The following is an 18,935-nucleotide window of genomic DNA, read 5'->3' on the forward strand; positions in this document are numbered from 1 at the left end:
TATGTCTCACTATTTACTTTCAATGATTCATTACAATGATTTCTGATCAGTACACCTGATTCTGATTGTTTTGGTAATTCCAAAATGAATGCAGTGTAATTGTTGCTGAAGTATGGCTATTTTTTAATGTTTTGTGAATGTATTTGTTATATGAACGGCTCTTTACTGCTGCCTCTTGGCCAGGTCGTAGTTAAAATGACATCTGGTTCTTAATCAATTTACCTGGTTAAACAAAGTAATAAATAAATGAATAAATACTAATCAGGTGTAAGGCAACATAGTAAAATGAAAATACCCTCACTTGTTGATCCAGTCATCAAAGTTATTGTAGGACAAGCAATGAAGATGTTCTCTGTACAAAGAAATGATCAGGGTGTACTATGCAGTGTATGTGTTTATAGTTTTATACAGGGTATATCTCTCTCTTTGTTTTCTGCTGGTTATGTCATAGAGAGGCTCTGCTTTCTGGGATCATTCATTCACAGATGTTCCCTTTTAGGAAATTTTAAATAATCTTTTCTAACTAGAGTTTAGAAATTGTTACTCGTCTCACAAAGAGTTGGATGACTGTGGTTCAGTGAGTTCATTCACTCGTCTTCTATACCACTTAGTCCAATTGAGGAACGCAGTTAGAAGGCAGTCGCCAATCCATCGCAGTCAGTGAGTTCATGTATTCTGTAAAACCTGTCCTTTTTGTCCTTGTTCTCAAGTCCTAAAATAGGGTTTAAAAGCACATTAATGCATACTGACAAACAGAAGCTCAGACAGACCGAGATGAGATGATAGATTGTCTTAGCTTAAATTCTAGTAACTACATGTGATGTCATGGCTTGCATCACTTCTCAGCCTCTGTGACTTCAGACCTACAGATAAAATCCAGTTAAATCTCATTAATAACCTTCCTTCATGTATTATCCTTGTTTGTTTACTGTATGTGGTGGTTTTAACTCTCATATTATTTAACACCAATCTAAACTCTGGTCATCCGCTCTCAGTCGCCTAACTCTGGCTACACATATTTGGGCTGGGGAAACCCCATCTGCACCTTGCTCCATTTCCCTTTACCAGAAGCAGTCTATACCCTGCTCTTCCTCCTCGTCCTCCTCCTCCCCTGCACTTAACCCCCTTCACCAACATCTCAAACAAGTTACAGGAAATGAGGACGTATCTGCTGCTTGTCCACAACCAGGAAACAGACTGATAACATTTTGTGGTTCGAATGAGTGAGATGTGTTTGTCTTGTTGTGTCACACAGAGGGCCCACGCTTTGGATGCGCCGAAAGTCACCAGCTGTGGGATTTCACATGTAATAACCCCAACCTGTTTGATATATAAATGATATATTATAAAGACATACAAATAATGTACACACAGTGCTTACAGATGTTGGCCTGAAGCCCTCCGGGATGCATGCAAACCGGTCAGGGGAAGACAGCTCCATTGAAATGTTGCTGCAATTACAGGAGAAGTTTGTAAAAACTTAGTGAATCACAACAATCTGATTTTTACTGTGATTATAAAAAGCTATTAAAATACTTACAGGGATGCATCAATATCTCCATCTGACTTCATGCTTAGCTGATCCAAACAGTTTATAAAAACCTGAGTTAAACAAATTAATACAATTAAAACAACATAATACAAATCGTTTTTAAACATTACAGAGTGTAAGATGAGGGAATAAAAAATAAAATATTAGGGCCAATTTGTGTTAGTCTCAATATTATGCAGTCTAACAATGCATACATAGGGGAAAATGAAAAAGTTTATGCTGCTTAGCCAAAATATTAATTAATTAATAATAATATAGACAGGTAAACCAGTACTGTGTGTTTTAATTGGTCTGGAGCTGTAGACCAAAGGAGGAGTGAAGCTGTGAAGGTCTGCTGGTCTCTGTACGGTGCTAATTGTGTCATCAAAATCTGTGCAATCCCTTTGGCTTCCTATGACCCAGGACTTAAAGGGTATAAATGGAGAGGATGTGTGATTTATTTTAAAAATCAAGCAATAATTAATAGAAGTAACAGGCTTAGAATGTTTGACAAATATGCCAATTTGCTGCATACCTATAGAAGAAATCCTAAAAACACTAGAAAGAAAGAAATAACAACAACTTCCTCCATGGACTTCGTCAGATCTTACCTTCATGATGCTCACGCTGAGCTCTGCAGCTTGATCCTGGACCTGGTCTAACTGCAGCACCTGAGTAAAGAGACACAGTATCACTAAAGTCCTCCCTCAATGCTAAAACAGTTGTACTGTACATTAGGTTGATTTCTACAGATTAAACACTGATAAAAAAAAACACAAAGAAAAGCACTTAGCAAAAGGGGCAACTATTTAGCAAACAGAGCTGAGCTCATTTAACTTTCATTACTTTCAGTTACACAAACTCTTTTTACTTGGTTTTCTTTAAAAAGAAAAACAAACAAACAGCGGGGCGCCAAGTTCCCACAATCATGTTCTTTTAGTTCAGTCTGAGCTGAATACAGACATGAATAGCACTGGAACCACATCTGGGTTAGTTTTAATGGTAAAGGAACACAGAAAAGGAGACTGTTGTGCAACTGCTGTGTTCAATTTTCTCTATTTATACAAAAATTTATACAAATTGTTTAAGCTAGCATGAAGTTTGTAGTGTAGTTACTCTGTTGGACATTTTCCTTAATATTTCCTTAACTTTCACTTCCTAAATTAGCTTTTAGTTTAATCAATCTCTACCATTACCAAAGACACGCCGCCTGTAACACCTCTTGCAGCACCGACGTGTCTCTGTGGACACTGTAAAAGACGAGCTCACGCCTGTTTTCAAATGTCAGTAGCAGCAAAAAGTCGACCAAGAAGACAAAATTTGTATTGTTTCTCATCATTTGAACCACTTTCAAAAACTCTGGTTACATTGTCGGCACAGAGGTTGGCACTAAGCATCTTACATTGATTTCTCCAACTTTGATTTCCATGGGCTCTTTGAGTGACTGAAGCATCTGGACCATGCACTGTTCAAAGTGGGAAGGCTGAAAGATCATCAAAGACAGAACAACAAGACAAAGGTAAATAAAAAGGTTTTTATTATGTGTTATAAGACATTTCACGAGCAAATGACAGCCATCATTGCCATGAGAGGGAATTCCTGTTCTTTGAGAAACAAATTCAGTGAGATGCTAACAAGCTACGGGAAGAAGTTAGCTGGGGGGAAAAAAAAGCTTTTCTGGATTTTTTTTTATTTTTTCTTCAGTGTAAACAGATTCTTGTTCATGAAACAATCTGTATAGCTATGAAGCCAAAATCGCACCGTTATACCTCTTTTGTGGATTTCTTTGCTGATTTGTCTACATTATAAAGATGCAGGCCTCACACCTGCCAGCTGATTGGTTTTGCATGTTTTAAATGAAGAATAAGCAGCTGCTTGTACTAAACAACTCATCACTAATCAGTTAACCTCTTCATCATGGTCATGTTTTCTGCCTCCTGCCTGCAATGATTTACCCAAAATAAATTAAGCATGACTTTACAACTACAAGTTTATGTATGTACAAAGGAATATATAATATTGGTCCCAAAAGAAAGCTGAGACATGTGAAATTACTTCAGACATACTCTGTGTCAAGACGTGTGTTAATGTGTTAGAGTAAATTTGCCTGGAACACAGTAGAGAACTACATTACTTTCAAGGAAATGTTATAAAGGTAAATATCTTAGGAAACCATCAGACAATGTTAATGATGGACACCTCTATCAATGGTCAGAGTCAGGAGATTTTAGGGATTGTCCTCAAATTCACCTTAGAAACACTATTAGGATCCAGAAAGAAGTGAACTTCAAGATAGTATATGATAGGAAAAGTGAATTCTTCACTATAAAACCCCTTCATCTTCATGGAAACTACCAGGACATTTGTGATTTAATTTTGAACAAAGGGAGAATCAAAGCATTTTTTAGCTCATTTTGGTATGCTACATGTTAGGATTGGTGCAACACAGTGTGTTCAAGATCTTTTGTACAGCATATATCTCATGCTGCCCCCTGTGAAGGGGGCTCTCTTGATGAAGAGGTAAAACAAAACCATGCATTTCCAACTAAAGCTGACCAGAAAAAAAAGGTGCTGAAGCAGTGAAACAGTACATTAGTTTGCTGGAGTATGTCTGACACTTATTATAAAACCAAAAATCCTGATTGTACAGTAACACATCCTTACCAGACTGGTGATTCCCTCATTATCTACCACCCAGTCTTCCTTTTCAGCCAAACTCTTCACATCTAAACACATAAGAAGCACAAACATGAAATTACTTGCAATCTTTCAACAGGTTTCTCTGTACAGTATGATGTGATTGCTTTCAAATTTTATCATTACTACTAAAAACACGCACAGAATTATTTTTTTCTAAGAAAAAAAAACCACAAGATATAAAATTAAACTTTCTTCTCAGACCACAGTTTGCTGTGTGTGTGTGTGTGTGTGGGTGTGTGTGTGTGTGTAAATTTGAGTGGAGAGTTTGGGGGGAGGGAGATTAAGAGAAAACCAGACACTCTTCTCAAAATGACCATGCTTAACCACAAGTGAAACTGAACATGTCTGCTTTTGGTCTCATAACACTTTCTTCATTACACAACTGTTGTATGTGCTAACAGAGCCTGACCATCAATAATCTCTGCAGAAATTAACAGAATATTTAGACCTTTTACACATTTTAATCTACTGCATCAGAAGTAAAGTTATCCCCAGTTGGAGGATAGAAAATACATCAACATACGTCAAACGATTCATGATTTATGACGTTGCTTCAACTACTGTTAATTTCTTTTTGCAAGATATTGCTGGTATGATTTGCAGCAGTGAGCAGGTCCATGTATTTTGTAACCTTTGCAGATCACAGGCATGTGCAAATAATTTTTGTCTTTTGTTGCAAGCATACTTTGCAGTAAAGTACATTAATACACCGACTTTACAAATCCAAAGGCTCCATAAAAAATTATATGTGTGATGAAACAAACTCGTGCAGTTGCAGACAGGATTCAAAACTACTTTCAAAATAACTGTGGAGGTGTGGTATTGTGCTTGTGTACAACAGAACATGCTTTCCATTAACTTGACTCAAACACTTAACAAAAAGCGCTTCAGTGTTGAAACTAATGATGGTTGGAAAAACCATGAAGTGTGAATGTTTTTACTGCATTATTGTCTATTTCTGTCTATTCTTGTGACTGCATGTGGTTCAGACTTGTGCTCCGCTAAGAGAATGTGCATGGCAAACCAAAATATTCCAGAGATGCTTCTGAAGACTTGTTTAAGAGTGTCCAAATGCAACATTCATAACCGACTTATTCTGTACATTTTTTTAGCCAGCTACGCAGTAACATGTCTGAAACATTAGCAAACGAAACAATGTGAGATTAAAAAAAGGAAATTCTGTGAAACATTTGTTTTTTCTCACTTAAGACTGCAAAAATGTCCAAATATAAGCACTTGTATCACAAAGAGTCATCAAGGAGTCTCATCTGGCATTCTTGTTGTGATGTCCAAAGCATACTATTTAGATTATGCCTTGTGTCCTCTGTCCTCTACACTGCCACTGCTCTAATATTTCCAGTTGTGGAAATTTATCTCCAGCAAGCATGTGCATCTGAAAGGAGTAGAAATGCACATGCTTCAAGAAATCTTTGGTCTTTATATGAGGAAACGGTGCATTTCTGAACTAACTGGACTGACACAGCAAATTAATAAAAAACCTTTAAAAGTGCTCTTGCAGACATGACATTCGCATAACCAATGACTCCTGCTCAAGAAGTCTCATCTCACCTTCTGCTGTATGCATCAGAGTCACCATGAGGCAGTGAACTCTCAAATCCAGCAGTAGGTCCTGGATCACCTGCAGCAAATCATTTGGGATCTCAAGAGCAGACAGAGCCTCGTGACAGCCCCTGGATGAGAGACAGCATAACCAACAGAGAAGTCACTAAAGGTTTGGTAGGTAGATGCCTAAATATCTTTTAACTGAATTTCAGCTAATTGAGAAACATATTAGCAGACAGAGGTTGAGAACCTGACAGTGTGTATGATTTGTGTAAGCCAGGCTCCTGTCAGCTCCGTCTTATTTTCCCAGCCTCCATAAACCCTCAGGTCCCCTTGTGGCAGAGTGGCAGGAAGGAAAGCACCCCGAACCAGCTTCACAAGTCGACTGGTGAGCTCCTCTATCATTTTCTGCGAAACATGCGACACATGCAGCATATTTTAACAAACAACAGTAAAATCTTATAAACTGCATTTTACGGGACATGAGAGGGGAAATGAAACCCTGTACTTTAAAGTCATTCTGTCTCTGTCGGGCGTTCTTCTTGGATTTTTCCACCTGGCCGGATTTCTCTCCAGTCTGCAAGAAGAAAAAAAAAAGGCAGAGATAATTAATTAAACTGGAAAATAAGTGGAAAAGGGGAAAAAAAACTAAACAAAACAAACAAAAAAAAACAGGTAATTTAGATAATAATAATTATAAAGCCATAATTAATATTTTTTAAAACCTTTTGGATCAACCACCAGAAATACAGCTTTAAACTACTTCATATCCACAACATCTCAGATTGGGATCAAAATAATTATTTTCTTAAGTTTAATTTTTTTTTGTTAGGTTAATTGATTACTCTAAAAATTCTCCCTGTGAGTGTGTGTGTGAATGGTTGTTTGTCCCCTATGTGTCGGCCCTGCGATGGACTGGTGACCTGTCCAGGGTGTACCTGCCTCTCACCTGTTAATGCTGGGATAGGCTCCAGCTTACCCGCGACCCTTAATGGAATAAGTGGTACAGAGAATGAATGAATGAATTAATTAATTTTTTTTAAAGTTTCTAAAACTTCAACAACACAGTATAGATTTACATTTTTATTTTAAGTTCTGTTGTGTGGAGTCTTAATTAAGAGTGAGTGTCTCAGCTGCTGTAGAGGGAGGAATTCTGACAGAGTTGAGCTAATTGCTATTCCACAGCTAGAACTAACCCTACATCTTTCTTCCAGAATGATGCTGCAGTTGTGAAAGTCGATCACATGCTGTTTCATGCCAAAGTGTGAACATTTGTTAAGTAGTTGGGGTTGAAAATGTGATGCAAAGACATGCTGATGCACAAGTTATTCATATGTGGGAGCAGCTGGTTGAAAATAAGACCTTAAATCTACAGAAGTTGAAGAGGAGACATTGACGATGCAGAGGAGGGAGCAAAGATCTACAACAATATAATTTTCCCTTCAGGGGATTAAAGAAGTTAATAAAGTTTAATCACATCATGCTGCTCATCAGGCAATCAGGAGTCATGTCAGACTTGTTGGATACCCCATTGCATGGCATTACTGTTGCATTACGCAAGACCTAAAAGATATTAGTTGTTTGTGATTTTCAAGGCTTTTCCCTCATTTTTACAGTCTCATGATTGGCAGCTAATAACCAGCAGAATAAATTGAGTATCCACCATGATGCAATGATGCAAAGCCACTCAGATGTGCTTTTGTAGGGGAAGTGGTAGTCTAGTGGTCACAGAGGTGGGCTTGTGTCTCTCGAACCCAGGGTCAAGTTCCTAGTGTGCCAATAGACGTGAACTACTGTGGGCCCTTGAACAAGGCCCTTAACCCACACAACTGCTTAGACGAAGTGTAAAAGTCAATCTTTTTTTAGCTACTTAGAAATTTTTTAGGTTCGAGATGTTTCAGATTGAAAAATGAGCTAAAAATTTGAAACCAATTCTTTAAATTAAGCTGCTGTCTACTGCAGGTAAAACAATGAATGGGGAATATGTTTGTGGAATGAGTTTTTTGTGGTTTACTCGGAATATCAAAAACACCAACTCTGCATTAAAAAAAGAACAATCTGCTGTTACACTGGAAACTGAATTTTCACAAACTGATATTAAACCAGAAAAATGGAAGATATCAGTAATGAGGCCAAGCAGCAGATCTGTCTGTCACTGTGAATGTCTCTGATTTGTTTACCTCACTAAAAAGACTTCCATTAACATAAGAGATCCAAAGCTTCCAGAAGTTGGGCAGCTGACCAATCACCACGTCGGAAAGCTTCTCCACAAACTGAACCTGCTGTGGGGTTTCGAAGCGAGAAGCTAGAATAAAAACACACAAATTAATAAAAACCCTTCTATTCTGAATAAACATGCAGCTAAAAAGTAGTGAAGGTGGGCTTTAAATGTATCTCATAATGGACGGGTAATTCAAAGAAACACAACAAAATGCTGTACTTCCTGGAATACACGGCTAAACATGTTTGCTAATAAGAGGAGATTCCCCTAAGCACTGCGTATACAAACAACTGTGTACTCGAGGTGGAGCACAGACAGGGAAGCCCCCCACAGTGCTGAGTGTGTAGGTGAATTTGTGATTGTGAACTCACTGCTGGGTTGCGGTGATCGTAGACTGCCCCCTCGCTTCAGAGACGCAGCGTGGCTGATCCTGCCGAGGGCTGACGAACGGGTTTCCTCCAGGTCCAGAGCTCCAACACTCACTGATGGACATAACAGTAGGAGGGAAGGAGGGAGGAGAAATGAACTGGAGGGCAAAGAAACACATACTTTATATATCAAAATAATCAAATAAGCCATTTTCATAATTCCACATTCCTGAATAAGCTCAGCAGGCTTTCACACCAAACAATCATCCCTCAGCTTTCTTAGACTTTCTTTATTTGTGTTCTGGATCTATCTCTGCCCAGACCCACAGCTGAGAGAATGTTCAGTTGTTTCAACTGCGAGGAAACCAAGTGTTAGGGTGAAGTGGGTTTACAAAGACCATACCACTTAGGCAGTCCTGACCCTCTGACTCTGGAGTTCCACTAGATGGCACTAAAGGTCTACGCAAAAAAAAAAGCAAGGCAAAGTCCTGCAGCCGCACAGTCTTATCTCAGCAAGTGACAACTGTACTTCAGGTATTATGGAAGAAAATTTAAGAGTAACAACAGGGAGGTGAAAGTTGACAAACTGAATGAAAGTGAAACACCACAGAGCAGGGAAGGGGCTAAAATTGCTACAACGAAAATGAAACTTGACAAGACAAGTTCGTGCAATGCTGCAGAACGCCTACATGGAGTTTGTCTAAACGAAAAGAGACGAATGGCCACATTTCCAAAACATGTGTCTGACACACACAGAAAAAAACATACTGGTGAGTCACAGGCTGAATGTAGTGTGTAAGCAAGTATTGAGAAATCCCCCAGCAGGGGAGCAAACGTGGTTAAGACGGCCGTGCACCAGCCAGAAAATGTAAGGAAATTCTCAATTGAGTCAGATTATCTGTAAACAGAAAACCCTTTCTCATATCATGTATACGCACACACACACGCACACACACACACACACGCAGAGTCCCTTTATGTGATGTTTTCCTGTCTTATTACAGGGATGAGAGCTGCTGTTGATCCAGGTGTCGGCTGAAGCCCCAACGTCCTCAGAATGCACAAGTCTAAGTGTATAAGACATTTTAAGTGTTTAGTAGTGGGCAGAAGTCTTGAGCCACCACTCATTTCTTTTAAATCTTTCTTCCTGGCAGTCAGACTATCTATTTTAAAGTGGTCATGATCAATAGTTTTCCAGCCTTCTGAATGTCTTACAAAGTTAATCTTTAGACATTTTCTGCTTTTTTGCTAACTTTCAACCCAGTCCTTGAACCTCTCTATTGTAGAGGAATGTATTTTTTGTTTTTTCAGCCACTTAACTTTGACCCATCGACGAGCGAAACATTAAAAAGGCTCCCAACACAAGGGATGAATCAGAGTTGTGTCAACATTGAACAACTTAGCAAAGTTATAAATTGGATTACTAGCAGCTTATCACAGTGTGACTGATAGAAAAACTATTTTGCAAGCTGATTCTGAAAGAGGTGTTAGCTAAAAACGTATGTAGTTTAGCATTGTGTGCAGCAGTGGTGTTTTTGGCAGGCACATCAGTTTTAGTTTTAGTCGTCATGACGAAAATACTTATTAGTTTTAGTCACAATTTAGTCATTTCTAAATGACTAAAATGTTTTAGTCGACAAAAACTCAAAGGTTTTAGTCTAGTTTTAGTCAAATAAAAAAGTATTAGTCTTTTGACAAGTTAATTTAGGTCAATAATAGAATAAAGCAAAGAGCAACAACATCCTTACTTTGGTAACTGTGGCTTTATTTCTGAGAAAGTGCAATGTCGGACAATCAGCCCTTGAAAATTTCGTCACATCAATGAAATCTCACAAACGTCTCGCCATGTTTTCGTCATCCGAGAGCCATTTTTAGCTTGTCACCTTCTCGTTATCGTCATGAAAAAAAAGGTTCGTCAACAAAATAAATTCGTTATAGTCATCGTTGACGAAAACAACACTGGTGTGCAGTGTGTCCTCAAAACTTTTGAGGAAAGTGTACAAGTGGAGAACAAAGGAGAACAGTGAGGCCTAAAAAATCTACAGCAGAAGATACTCTGTCTGAAACACTGAAGTCACACTGCTGAACTTGGGCAGACTGTCTTATTTTGGTGCCCACTAATGAAGGCTAATAAGCACCCGTCTTGCATCTTGTCTTTTCTCTGAGTCTCTCCAGCCAGTAAAAATCAGTCGGATGTTGTTCTGCCACTTTCTCTCTTTCTTTTCCTTGCTTTCTCTGAAAATGTCCCCTTGTGTTTATTTGCTGAATTAGCCATTGTGGTCGTTGTGTTGACACCCCAGTTTCTGGCATGTGATGTGGTGCCATAAAGCAAAACACAGCTGTCATGTAATGTCCCGAGCTGGAAAAAAAAAGTTAAAGTGCCGCATCTCAGCCTAGGGATGCTGCAGGTCGACGACAGCTCCAGGAATGCGTGGATTAGCCGACGATAGGGGGTGCGTTGCTGGAAAAATTGCAGAAGTTCTGTAGTGCGTCTTAAAAGTTTATTTTTTACACAAACTGTGTCACTGAATTATGGTTTTATATGTTTAACCTCTTCATTTTGACATGCCAACATCTTTCCGATTAATATGTTTATAAGTTATTTAGCTGCATTACTCCTGGAGTTGCACTGACTAAACCTAAAAATCCCAACTCCATGTCTAGCAGCTTATGTCTGAACACTAACACCCCTTTAACTGTCTCTGTCTGACAAACCAATTTTTCTACAAAAAAAGTCTTACTAATTGTATTGACATTGGCAGAAAAAGCACTGTTCAGAATATAAGAGCACTGCAGTTTCTAATTGTGTCGGATTGCAATACCGTGGCATGCTGGTAGTGTTTGGACATACGGAAGCAACTTTCTCTGCTATGTTTCTTCACAAGAAAACTCAGCCTTTAGGCTTTTGGTGCAACAAAGATAGATGACTCTATTTCACATTTAGGACTAAATGGCCTCATATTCCTGACACGGAAACACAAGTCACAGAAAATTATTCCAGTTATTGCAGATATGGCTGACCCACCACAGATGAATAATCCCTGCCTCGTGTGATGTTGACAGCAGCAGAAAAGATGGGTTATGAGTACACAGAGTTGTTAAATGTGATTCTAAGAGGGGAAGCTGCCAGCAGACAGGATGGCATAAAAGAAGTAGAGATAAGCATGGACGGGAGGAGGAGGAAGAATCAGGTTGGGGGAATCCTGTGGATTTGGTTTTGTGATGGTGATTGCTCAAGAGATGTTTCTAGAGATACAGGTTTCACACGTGGGCTAGAAGAGAACAGTGGATGGTAAATAGCTACCAGGTGTGTCTGTGAGGGGAAAAGGTGGAGAGTGAGACAATATAGGAGATAGGACACAGCTGCAGCGAGGACAAAAACGTGATTCTTTGCACCTTTCTGAATGTCTGATACATAACTGACTGAGGATCCAAGTGAGCTGAGTCGAAGCAATGCACTGCAGACTGCTGATTGGTCAGAGAATTATAATCTGTGAGTGTATTACAGTTTTTCACAGTTGTTTACATAATAAATTGAAAATTGTCACAATTAACAAATCTTTACATGCAAGAAGCAAAACACCTCTCCAGAGTTGCACAATAATAACCACAGACTCAGCTTCACACTTATTGCAAAACTCTATACGCATTTTCACACCTTAGACACAGATAAGGATTGTGAGGCTACTTGCTTCTCATTACAGAGCTCTGGCTTGCCAATGATCACACTAATAAAAAAACTGGATGCTCATGCGCTTTATTGAAGGCACAGCAATCAGGTAGGTATAAGTGCTATAAATGCCAGCAGGTGAGTTCACCTGTCTTCAACAAAAAATGAAAGGACTCAGAAGAAGAATGAGAATGAGAGGAAGAACTCAAAGAATAGAAGTGGAGTGGAGAAGGACCTGCGGAGGTGATAACACCTGAATAAAAAGTTCTGATTTTGCTTGCTGAATGACATGTTAATGTACCTGAGTATGTGGCAAGAAATAAATATTTTCAGTCTGCAGCATCAGTGTTGTGCAATGCTAAGTACGCTTGTAATATTTGTGTACTTTCCCTGTTTATCTCAAAGTGATCATGAGAAATATATTGGATTTGTCAATATATTTGTCATCTTAATTCTCACAACCATGCTCTTAAACATTATTTCTGAATTAAATCCATCATTCTTTTTCCTAAAAATGGGTTTTCACAAACGTGTTTTGAATTTTTCATGGTAGTGTGTAATAGACTGAAACAGTGTACGATCACTGACATAGAACAATAAGATTTTTATCAATTTGCTTATGGTTTTGGCTGATATGTTTAATTTTGCAAACAAACTGGGGTTCTCAGCAAATTGGTTCTTGGTTAATTATCTGAGCTGTTTAGAAAAAAGTAACCCTGTTTTCAAAATTGAGTTTAAACAATTGAAAAAAACTAACATTTCTGCAACAGCACACTCTGCGACAAACTTCAATGTGCCATCAGGTCCTTTAAATGTTAGCCAATGAATTTACAACAAAAATAACATGCTTAAATAACAGATCTTGAATCAGGTATCGAATCCACTGACTTACAGATCGATTTGTTATTTGGTGACGGAGTTTAGGTCTGCAGCACTTGCTTCCAAAACCTATGGAAACCCTTCCAAGCTTTGTGCTTTATTAACAACTTAAAAGTCAGGTGAGTTATTTGGGTGTGCAGCACGCTTTCATATATGGACATTTTATATAAAATTCAACTGAGTTTTCTAGTGACATGATTCCCATTCATACAATATTTTCATGCTGGAATATAAACAACACAGCTTTCACTATGTTTATGATGAAAAAGGGAAGAAATATTTTATGAAGAAGGATTTTCATCAATATTGATGAGAAACGCTCTGTGGAAACTGAATGACAAAACTCTCCAAAACACCTTTAAAGCTATAATTTTTCTAAAAGCAATCTCAGTTTTTGGCAAAGCAACAAAAAAACTCTTTAATATTACAGTGAAGTCCTGTTTCACCTGCTGGACAACCCTGTTGGCTCGGTTTAAATAAAATATCCTTCAAACTTGACCAAATGGTCAGTAAACTAGATCAATTCTGCGACTGATTTCTCAGGTTTTGCTTTCTACGGTCATGTGGACATACTTTAGAAGCCACTGACAAATGACTTAGAAATGTTATTCATTCTGAGGCTGAGGAATCTGTGAGGTGTTTATACATATGGTGTCAAAATTGTAATGTATATGGATTACTGTTTGGATTTTATGTTTATATTGATCCACATCAAACTGTATCCTATGTTTTAGAAGTAAATAGAGTCACTCTAAATGTGTGTTTCTGCACATTTTAGCAAAAAAGCGAGCTAGAGTTTCTGTTTTGCACATGATAGACCACATGTGATATCAGATTCATTTGGTTACAAATGGCTCTGCCGTGGAATGCATGTGCGAACTGAAAGAGACCATCACTGACATGATAATCATGATACTTGAAGTGAGGAAGCATAGAGCAAACCAACCCCCAGATCCATCAAGAATGAGCCCTGGAAATCACTGTTACCCTTAGAATTAGACATGTTTATGTTCCAGCTACAACATGTGAAGCAGCCCCCTCTCTCACAATGCAATCATACACGTATGCGTCTAACGTGTGGTAAATCGCAAGTTTTCCTGAGTGGACGGTTTCACAGCCACATTTTTCTGCTGGCTGATTTAACAGAGGAACAGCTTAATTGGGGTTAATTGTTTCAATCCATCTGTGAAACTGTGTGTGAGTGGGAAAGATAGTGTGTGTGTGCGGTAACATGTAAAGTCTTGAAACCCAAATCCAAAGCCCATGCTCCCTCGCTTTCATCTTATTCATACATTCATGAAAAAATAAACATACAGGCCTCAAACAGAACAGGCAGTGGAGGGCGGTGACTGAGCAGGGAATGTGGGCAGAGGGCCCATCTGACGGAGAGGCAGCTGAATTTTCTCTCCCCTCCGTTACCTCCAGGCCCACATGACATCGACCTCCAGCCCGACTGGAAAATGCTAAACATGGCATTTCACTCAGATCGGTACACTCTGGTTAATCACCTCTTTGACCGCTGATGAACTCATCTCTGCAGTTTTGCATTAGCTGTAGGATCCACTTGTGCTGTGCGTCGATACACTGCCATGCCGGGTCACCTGGAGCATGCAGGTCAGACAGATACCTAACAAAACAAACAAACAAGGATGTCACAAATTAAAAGCATTAAGAAAACCAAATAGGAAACCCACATAACCTGTTGGGTAATAACTGTGTGATGCAAATCAGTCCAAATAATCAAAGTCTAAGTCTTTGTGTATCATAAAGTAAAGCAGACTAAAACCACTGATAGAAACACACTCAGATTCAAATGAACTCACCCTTTCAAGCCAAAATGTGTACATTTGAAAAGTAGTTCAAGCTAGGAGCCCCCAGTGGTGATTACAAAACAGAGAAGTACAACGAGCTGATTTTCCTGTTAAAATTAGCTTACATGTTGACCAAAGCAGAACTAAACTTGCTAATGGTGGGGTAAACATACATACTCTTGTTTCTTAAGCGTCTTGGTTAAGGCTGAAAAAGTTTATTAGAAACACTCACAAAAATACCGAAACACTAATGAAAAACCACAAAAGAAAATCGATTAAAACACAGTTACTTTTTATGACAATCAACCTTGCGGCTCACATTTTTTATGATTTAAAATAACTTACTGGATAGAAATGTGTCTAATTTCAGACCTTTCAGGAAGTTATTACATCTCATTAAATTAAAATATGGTTTTCACAGATTTATGGAATTCCACAGAAGTCGGCCTCTACTAGGGTTAAAAGAAAGAAAAAAAAGGAGGTTAAAAAAGTAAAGCTTAGATATCAACGAGACTAATTTTAACTGTCCAAGCAACAAAAAGAAAGAAAGAGGCCCCTTAAGAATTAAGTTAGTAAGTATAAATTACAGAGCTGTAATATATATCTGTTAAAATAAAAAAAATGTCTGAGAAAGCAAAGTATTAAACATCAGCCTGTGTAATTAATGCCTGCATAAATAAATAGATTATTAATAATTTTCATCATTTGAATTCTACAGCATTTAGGAAGACATCACTCAGGTGTCCATATCAGCTTCCCTGACGGCCAACCAACAAGCCAGCTGCTCATTTGTTTCACATTAGGTGGCATCTTTCATAAGTTTCAGCAGAACCCACGCAACAAAACAAGCCCACGCCCACACACACACACACACACCATGCATGAAGCGTAAACAGGAGCTGAGTGGGCGTTCAGAGCTGTGCCTAATGCACCAGGATGAAAGATGTTGCCATGTGGTGGAGAGCTGGTCTCTGTGATCCTGACAGGTTGGTCTTTACAATAATAAATCGGTAGAGACCACAAGTATGAAGGGACAGATGGATGAAGGGAAAAACGAGAAGAAAAGGCAGGCGAGAGAAAGAAAAAATAGAAGAGAGCCACAAAACAGAAAGACGAGAGGATCTACGAACAAAGGAAAGTTAGAGGGAAAACAGAAAAGCTGTGGAAGGGGGTTGAAGTTTTGGTAAATGATGACATAAACAGACATAAAACAAACTAAAAAGAGCACAATGAAAGAGTCCAAGAGATTTGTCATGACTTTCTATTCCACTTTTTAAAGCTGTATGCAAAATTTAGCTTGTATGAAGACAAAGACTTTGTGCACAAACACATTCCAACTCAGGAAATATAAAATAGCAACAGAGGACAAACACACTGGTGATGCAAAGCAGTCAGTGAGGATTAGAAAACTAAAAGAAGACCTGATGTATCTTTTCTGGTCGTGAAGCGTTGACGGTGTCTGCAGCAGCTTCTCCAACAACAGACTCCTCAGAGCGCCGATCCTCGTCTCAACCTCAGCGTAAACTGGAGCACAGACGAATACAAGGTTTGAGAGAAGAGTAAGCAACAATGTCCTGCTAACACACTTAATTTAAACATATTTGCTTAGATTAAAAACTTTTAAAAAAAGAAAGAAAAAAATAATTTACCTTTCTTGAAAACTGGAACTTCAGTATTCCCAAAAAGGGATTTGGCTTTCTCGTAGTCATTGATCACCACATCATAATCTCCCTGCAAGCAAATGTCATTTTAGTTAATAATGTGTGTGTGTGTCCCTTTTTTTTTAAATTTATCAATAAGCACACTGTGCAGTTAAGCCTCTCTAGCTCCACCCTCTGGCTGACAGTTAGCCAAACTGCACCTCAAAACAAACACACAATACAATCTGGGGATCGATAAAGAAGATGCAGAGCAGCAGCCAATGAAAAAGAGTCAAAACTTTTGACATATAAATTAACATTTAAGTTAACGTAAATGAACATTTATAAGGCATTGCATCTTATCAGTTGGTGTACTTTTCAGAGCGGGCCGAGAACAATAAACACTCCCTAAAGGTCGGAAAATGTCTGTGGGTTTTTAGAAATTTTTCAAGCAGTGTTCTGAAATGATTTTGTAAATGTCAACACTCAAAACAAGTCATAAAGACATTTACCAGCTGAAGTTTACAAAAAAGATGAAGGCTTAAACTATAACTACAAACTTTAATCAACAGCTGTTTTTAAAGAGAAAAGAAAAAAATTAAAAAGAAAAAAAAAAACTATCTGTCTTAAGGACTCTGCATCACTGCCCTCTAAAACCTGTGTAACAGAAATAAATAATAATTTAAACAAATTCATTTAAAAATAAAAATGAAAAATTATTAGTTTCCAAAATTAAAGAATAAAAAACAAATGACAAAAATTATGCTAATAATGCTAAGAAAAATAAGAATGAGAATTAGAATATGAATAGGATTAAAAATAGGAATAATAAGAAGACTATGAACAGTAATAAGCAGAAGAATAAAAAAGTAGGAATATTAAGAAAAAAATTGTCTTATCATATGTCAAGTAACTGTATTATCTGAAAAGAAAGTAATCTTTTCCAAAAGGACACACTGCTCCCCAGCAGCTTAAAACTCTGTGCTTTGACTGGTTTTGATGGTTCACTGAGGTTTATTATGTACAGTCCTGGAGCTGTTGTTGCCCTGCAGTGTCGAGGCCCAGAAATTCACATTTTTTTACAGCTTGAAGAATCCAGTTACAGTTGCATTTTGTTTTACAGCACCATGCCACATGACAGCAACTGGATATACACACAAAAGCAAGCGAGGAAAAACTAGAGAGAAAGTGACAGAGCAAGAAATAAGACAGAAATCAACATCTGATTGACTTTTACTGGTTGGTGAGCGCTCAGAGAAGAGACAGGGGGCAATATGGATGCTAAATTAGCCGTCGTTCTTGCTGGACATCTCAACATCACCATTAAATAAATTTATATTTATTTAAATATAAAAAAAAACCAAAACATCAACATATAAATGTGCTGTAAATGGACACCAAAGACATTTTTCCTCTTTGTTCACATTTTACAAACATAAATACTATTTTATCTCATCAATCAATTCATAAGAGCTTTTAAATCAAATAAAATGAGAATTACATGGCTTAAACAAGTACTCGGGTGTAGATCCTTACCACAGTTGTTCATTATATACAAGAATAAAAGAAATGAAGGTTTGACCTTTTGACAATTTAGCATCCCTACACACAGCTAAAGTTTTATTGTATTTGTAGACTGGTGTGAAAAAACTCATTTCATTCATTTTGCATTAGACATTTTATATGTATCTGCTGTTTTGTGGACATGTGTTGGAGCAAAGTACCTTCTGGATATTGCGTTCAATGTTGAGTGGCAGGTTAAAGAGAAACTTGAAACGTTGCAGGACGTTGAGTGCATTGCGTGTGGAGTCAGCTTTGTCTTTCCGTCCCAAGACCTCCTGGAAGAGCGTATCTGCGGTATCACTCGCTCCTACGAGAAAGATGAGTGAGAAAAAGATGGAGTGAGAGTTAAAGAGGCAGAAAATGAGAAACTGGGATACTATATAAATAAATGCTGATACCACATTTCCCTCTTATTGCCGGTCTCTGGTTTTCTTCCTGCTTTGGATGTTATTTGACACAAAGAGAAGAGCAGGAGGAGAGACCAAGTTGCTAAGGAGAAAGTGACATTCATCTCTAAGTATGCCTGCTTGGTGGGACTTTTGCACAACTAACTGACTTCGTGGGTGGCCTCGGATGTGCCGTCAGATAGAAAAAAAACTAACTTCTTATAATCAAAACAAAACCCCACCCCCATAACAAAATCCCTGAAGGAAAAACAGCACAAGACCGAACAGAGGAATACTGAACATTTTTCACTCACCAATCTGAGCTGTTGTGAAGTTGACATTTCCCAAAGTCAGTCTATGATTGGCTAACTGGTGCAATGTGTTTGATGGGTTTGGGGGTGGATAGGGGCCCGTTGGGCCATGGGCCTTCCAGTTCGGGTTGGTAGGGATGAAAGCTATATCCGGCTGTGAGGTTTATTTACTCTACACTTCGGGAAAAGGGCCAGCTTATTGACCCTCCATTAGAGTGGTCCCATTATCATGTATGACATACGAGGGTGGCCACACGGTTTCTACTGAGGGATCTGCTTGTTAAAGAGAGGA

At 38.3% G+C, this 18,935-nt stretch overlaps 1 protein-coding gene across 2 annotated transcripts in view; it reads right to left on the reverse strand.

The window, feature by feature from the left end:
• exoc2 (exocyst complex component 2) overlaps positions 1-18,935 on the reverse strand; it is a 51,043-nt gene that overhangs the window by 7,589 nt on the left and 24,519 nt on the right. The window contains exons 8-21 of one of the 2 annotated variants that reach the window (XM_042006618.1): positions 18,108-18,253; positions 16,393-16,474; positions 16,165-16,267; positions 14,441-14,559; positions 8,387-8,497; positions 7,975-8,099; positions 6,303-6,371; positions 6,045-6,202; positions 5,801-5,922; positions 4,196-4,257; positions 2,934-3,014; positions 2,143-2,202; positions 1,541-1,602; positions 1,382-1,451 (exon numbers count right to left, since the gene is read on the reverse strand). In XM_042006618.1, the coding sequence (XP_041862552.1) occupies positions 1,382-1,451; positions 1,541-1,602; positions 2,143-2,202; positions 2,934-3,014; positions 4,196-4,257; positions 5,801-5,922; positions 6,045-6,202; positions 6,303-6,371; positions 7,975-8,099; positions 8,387-8,497; positions 14,441-14,559; positions 16,165-16,267; positions 16,393-16,474; positions 18,108-18,253 (1,370 nt within the window). Of the gene's footprint in view, positions 1-1,372; positions 1,452-1,540; positions 1,603-2,142; positions 2,203-2,933; positions 3,015-4,195; positions 4,258-5,800; positions 5,923-6,044; positions 6,203-6,302; positions 6,372-7,974; positions 8,100-8,386; positions 8,498-14,440; positions 14,560-16,164; positions 16,268-16,392; positions 16,475-18,107; positions 18,254-18,935 lie in introns of both variants that reach the window. The other variant, XM_042006617.1, reaches the window with a different exon arrangement.

The sequence above is a fragment of the Melanotaenia boesemani genome, chromosome 14 (assembly GCF_017639745.1).
Source record: "Melanotaenia boesemani isolate fMelBoe1 chromosome 14, fMelBoe1.pri, whole genome shotgun sequence".
Taxonomy (NCBI): domain Eukaryota; kingdom Metazoa; phylum Chordata; class Actinopteri; order Atheriniformes; family Melanotaeniidae; genus Melanotaenia; species Melanotaenia boesemani.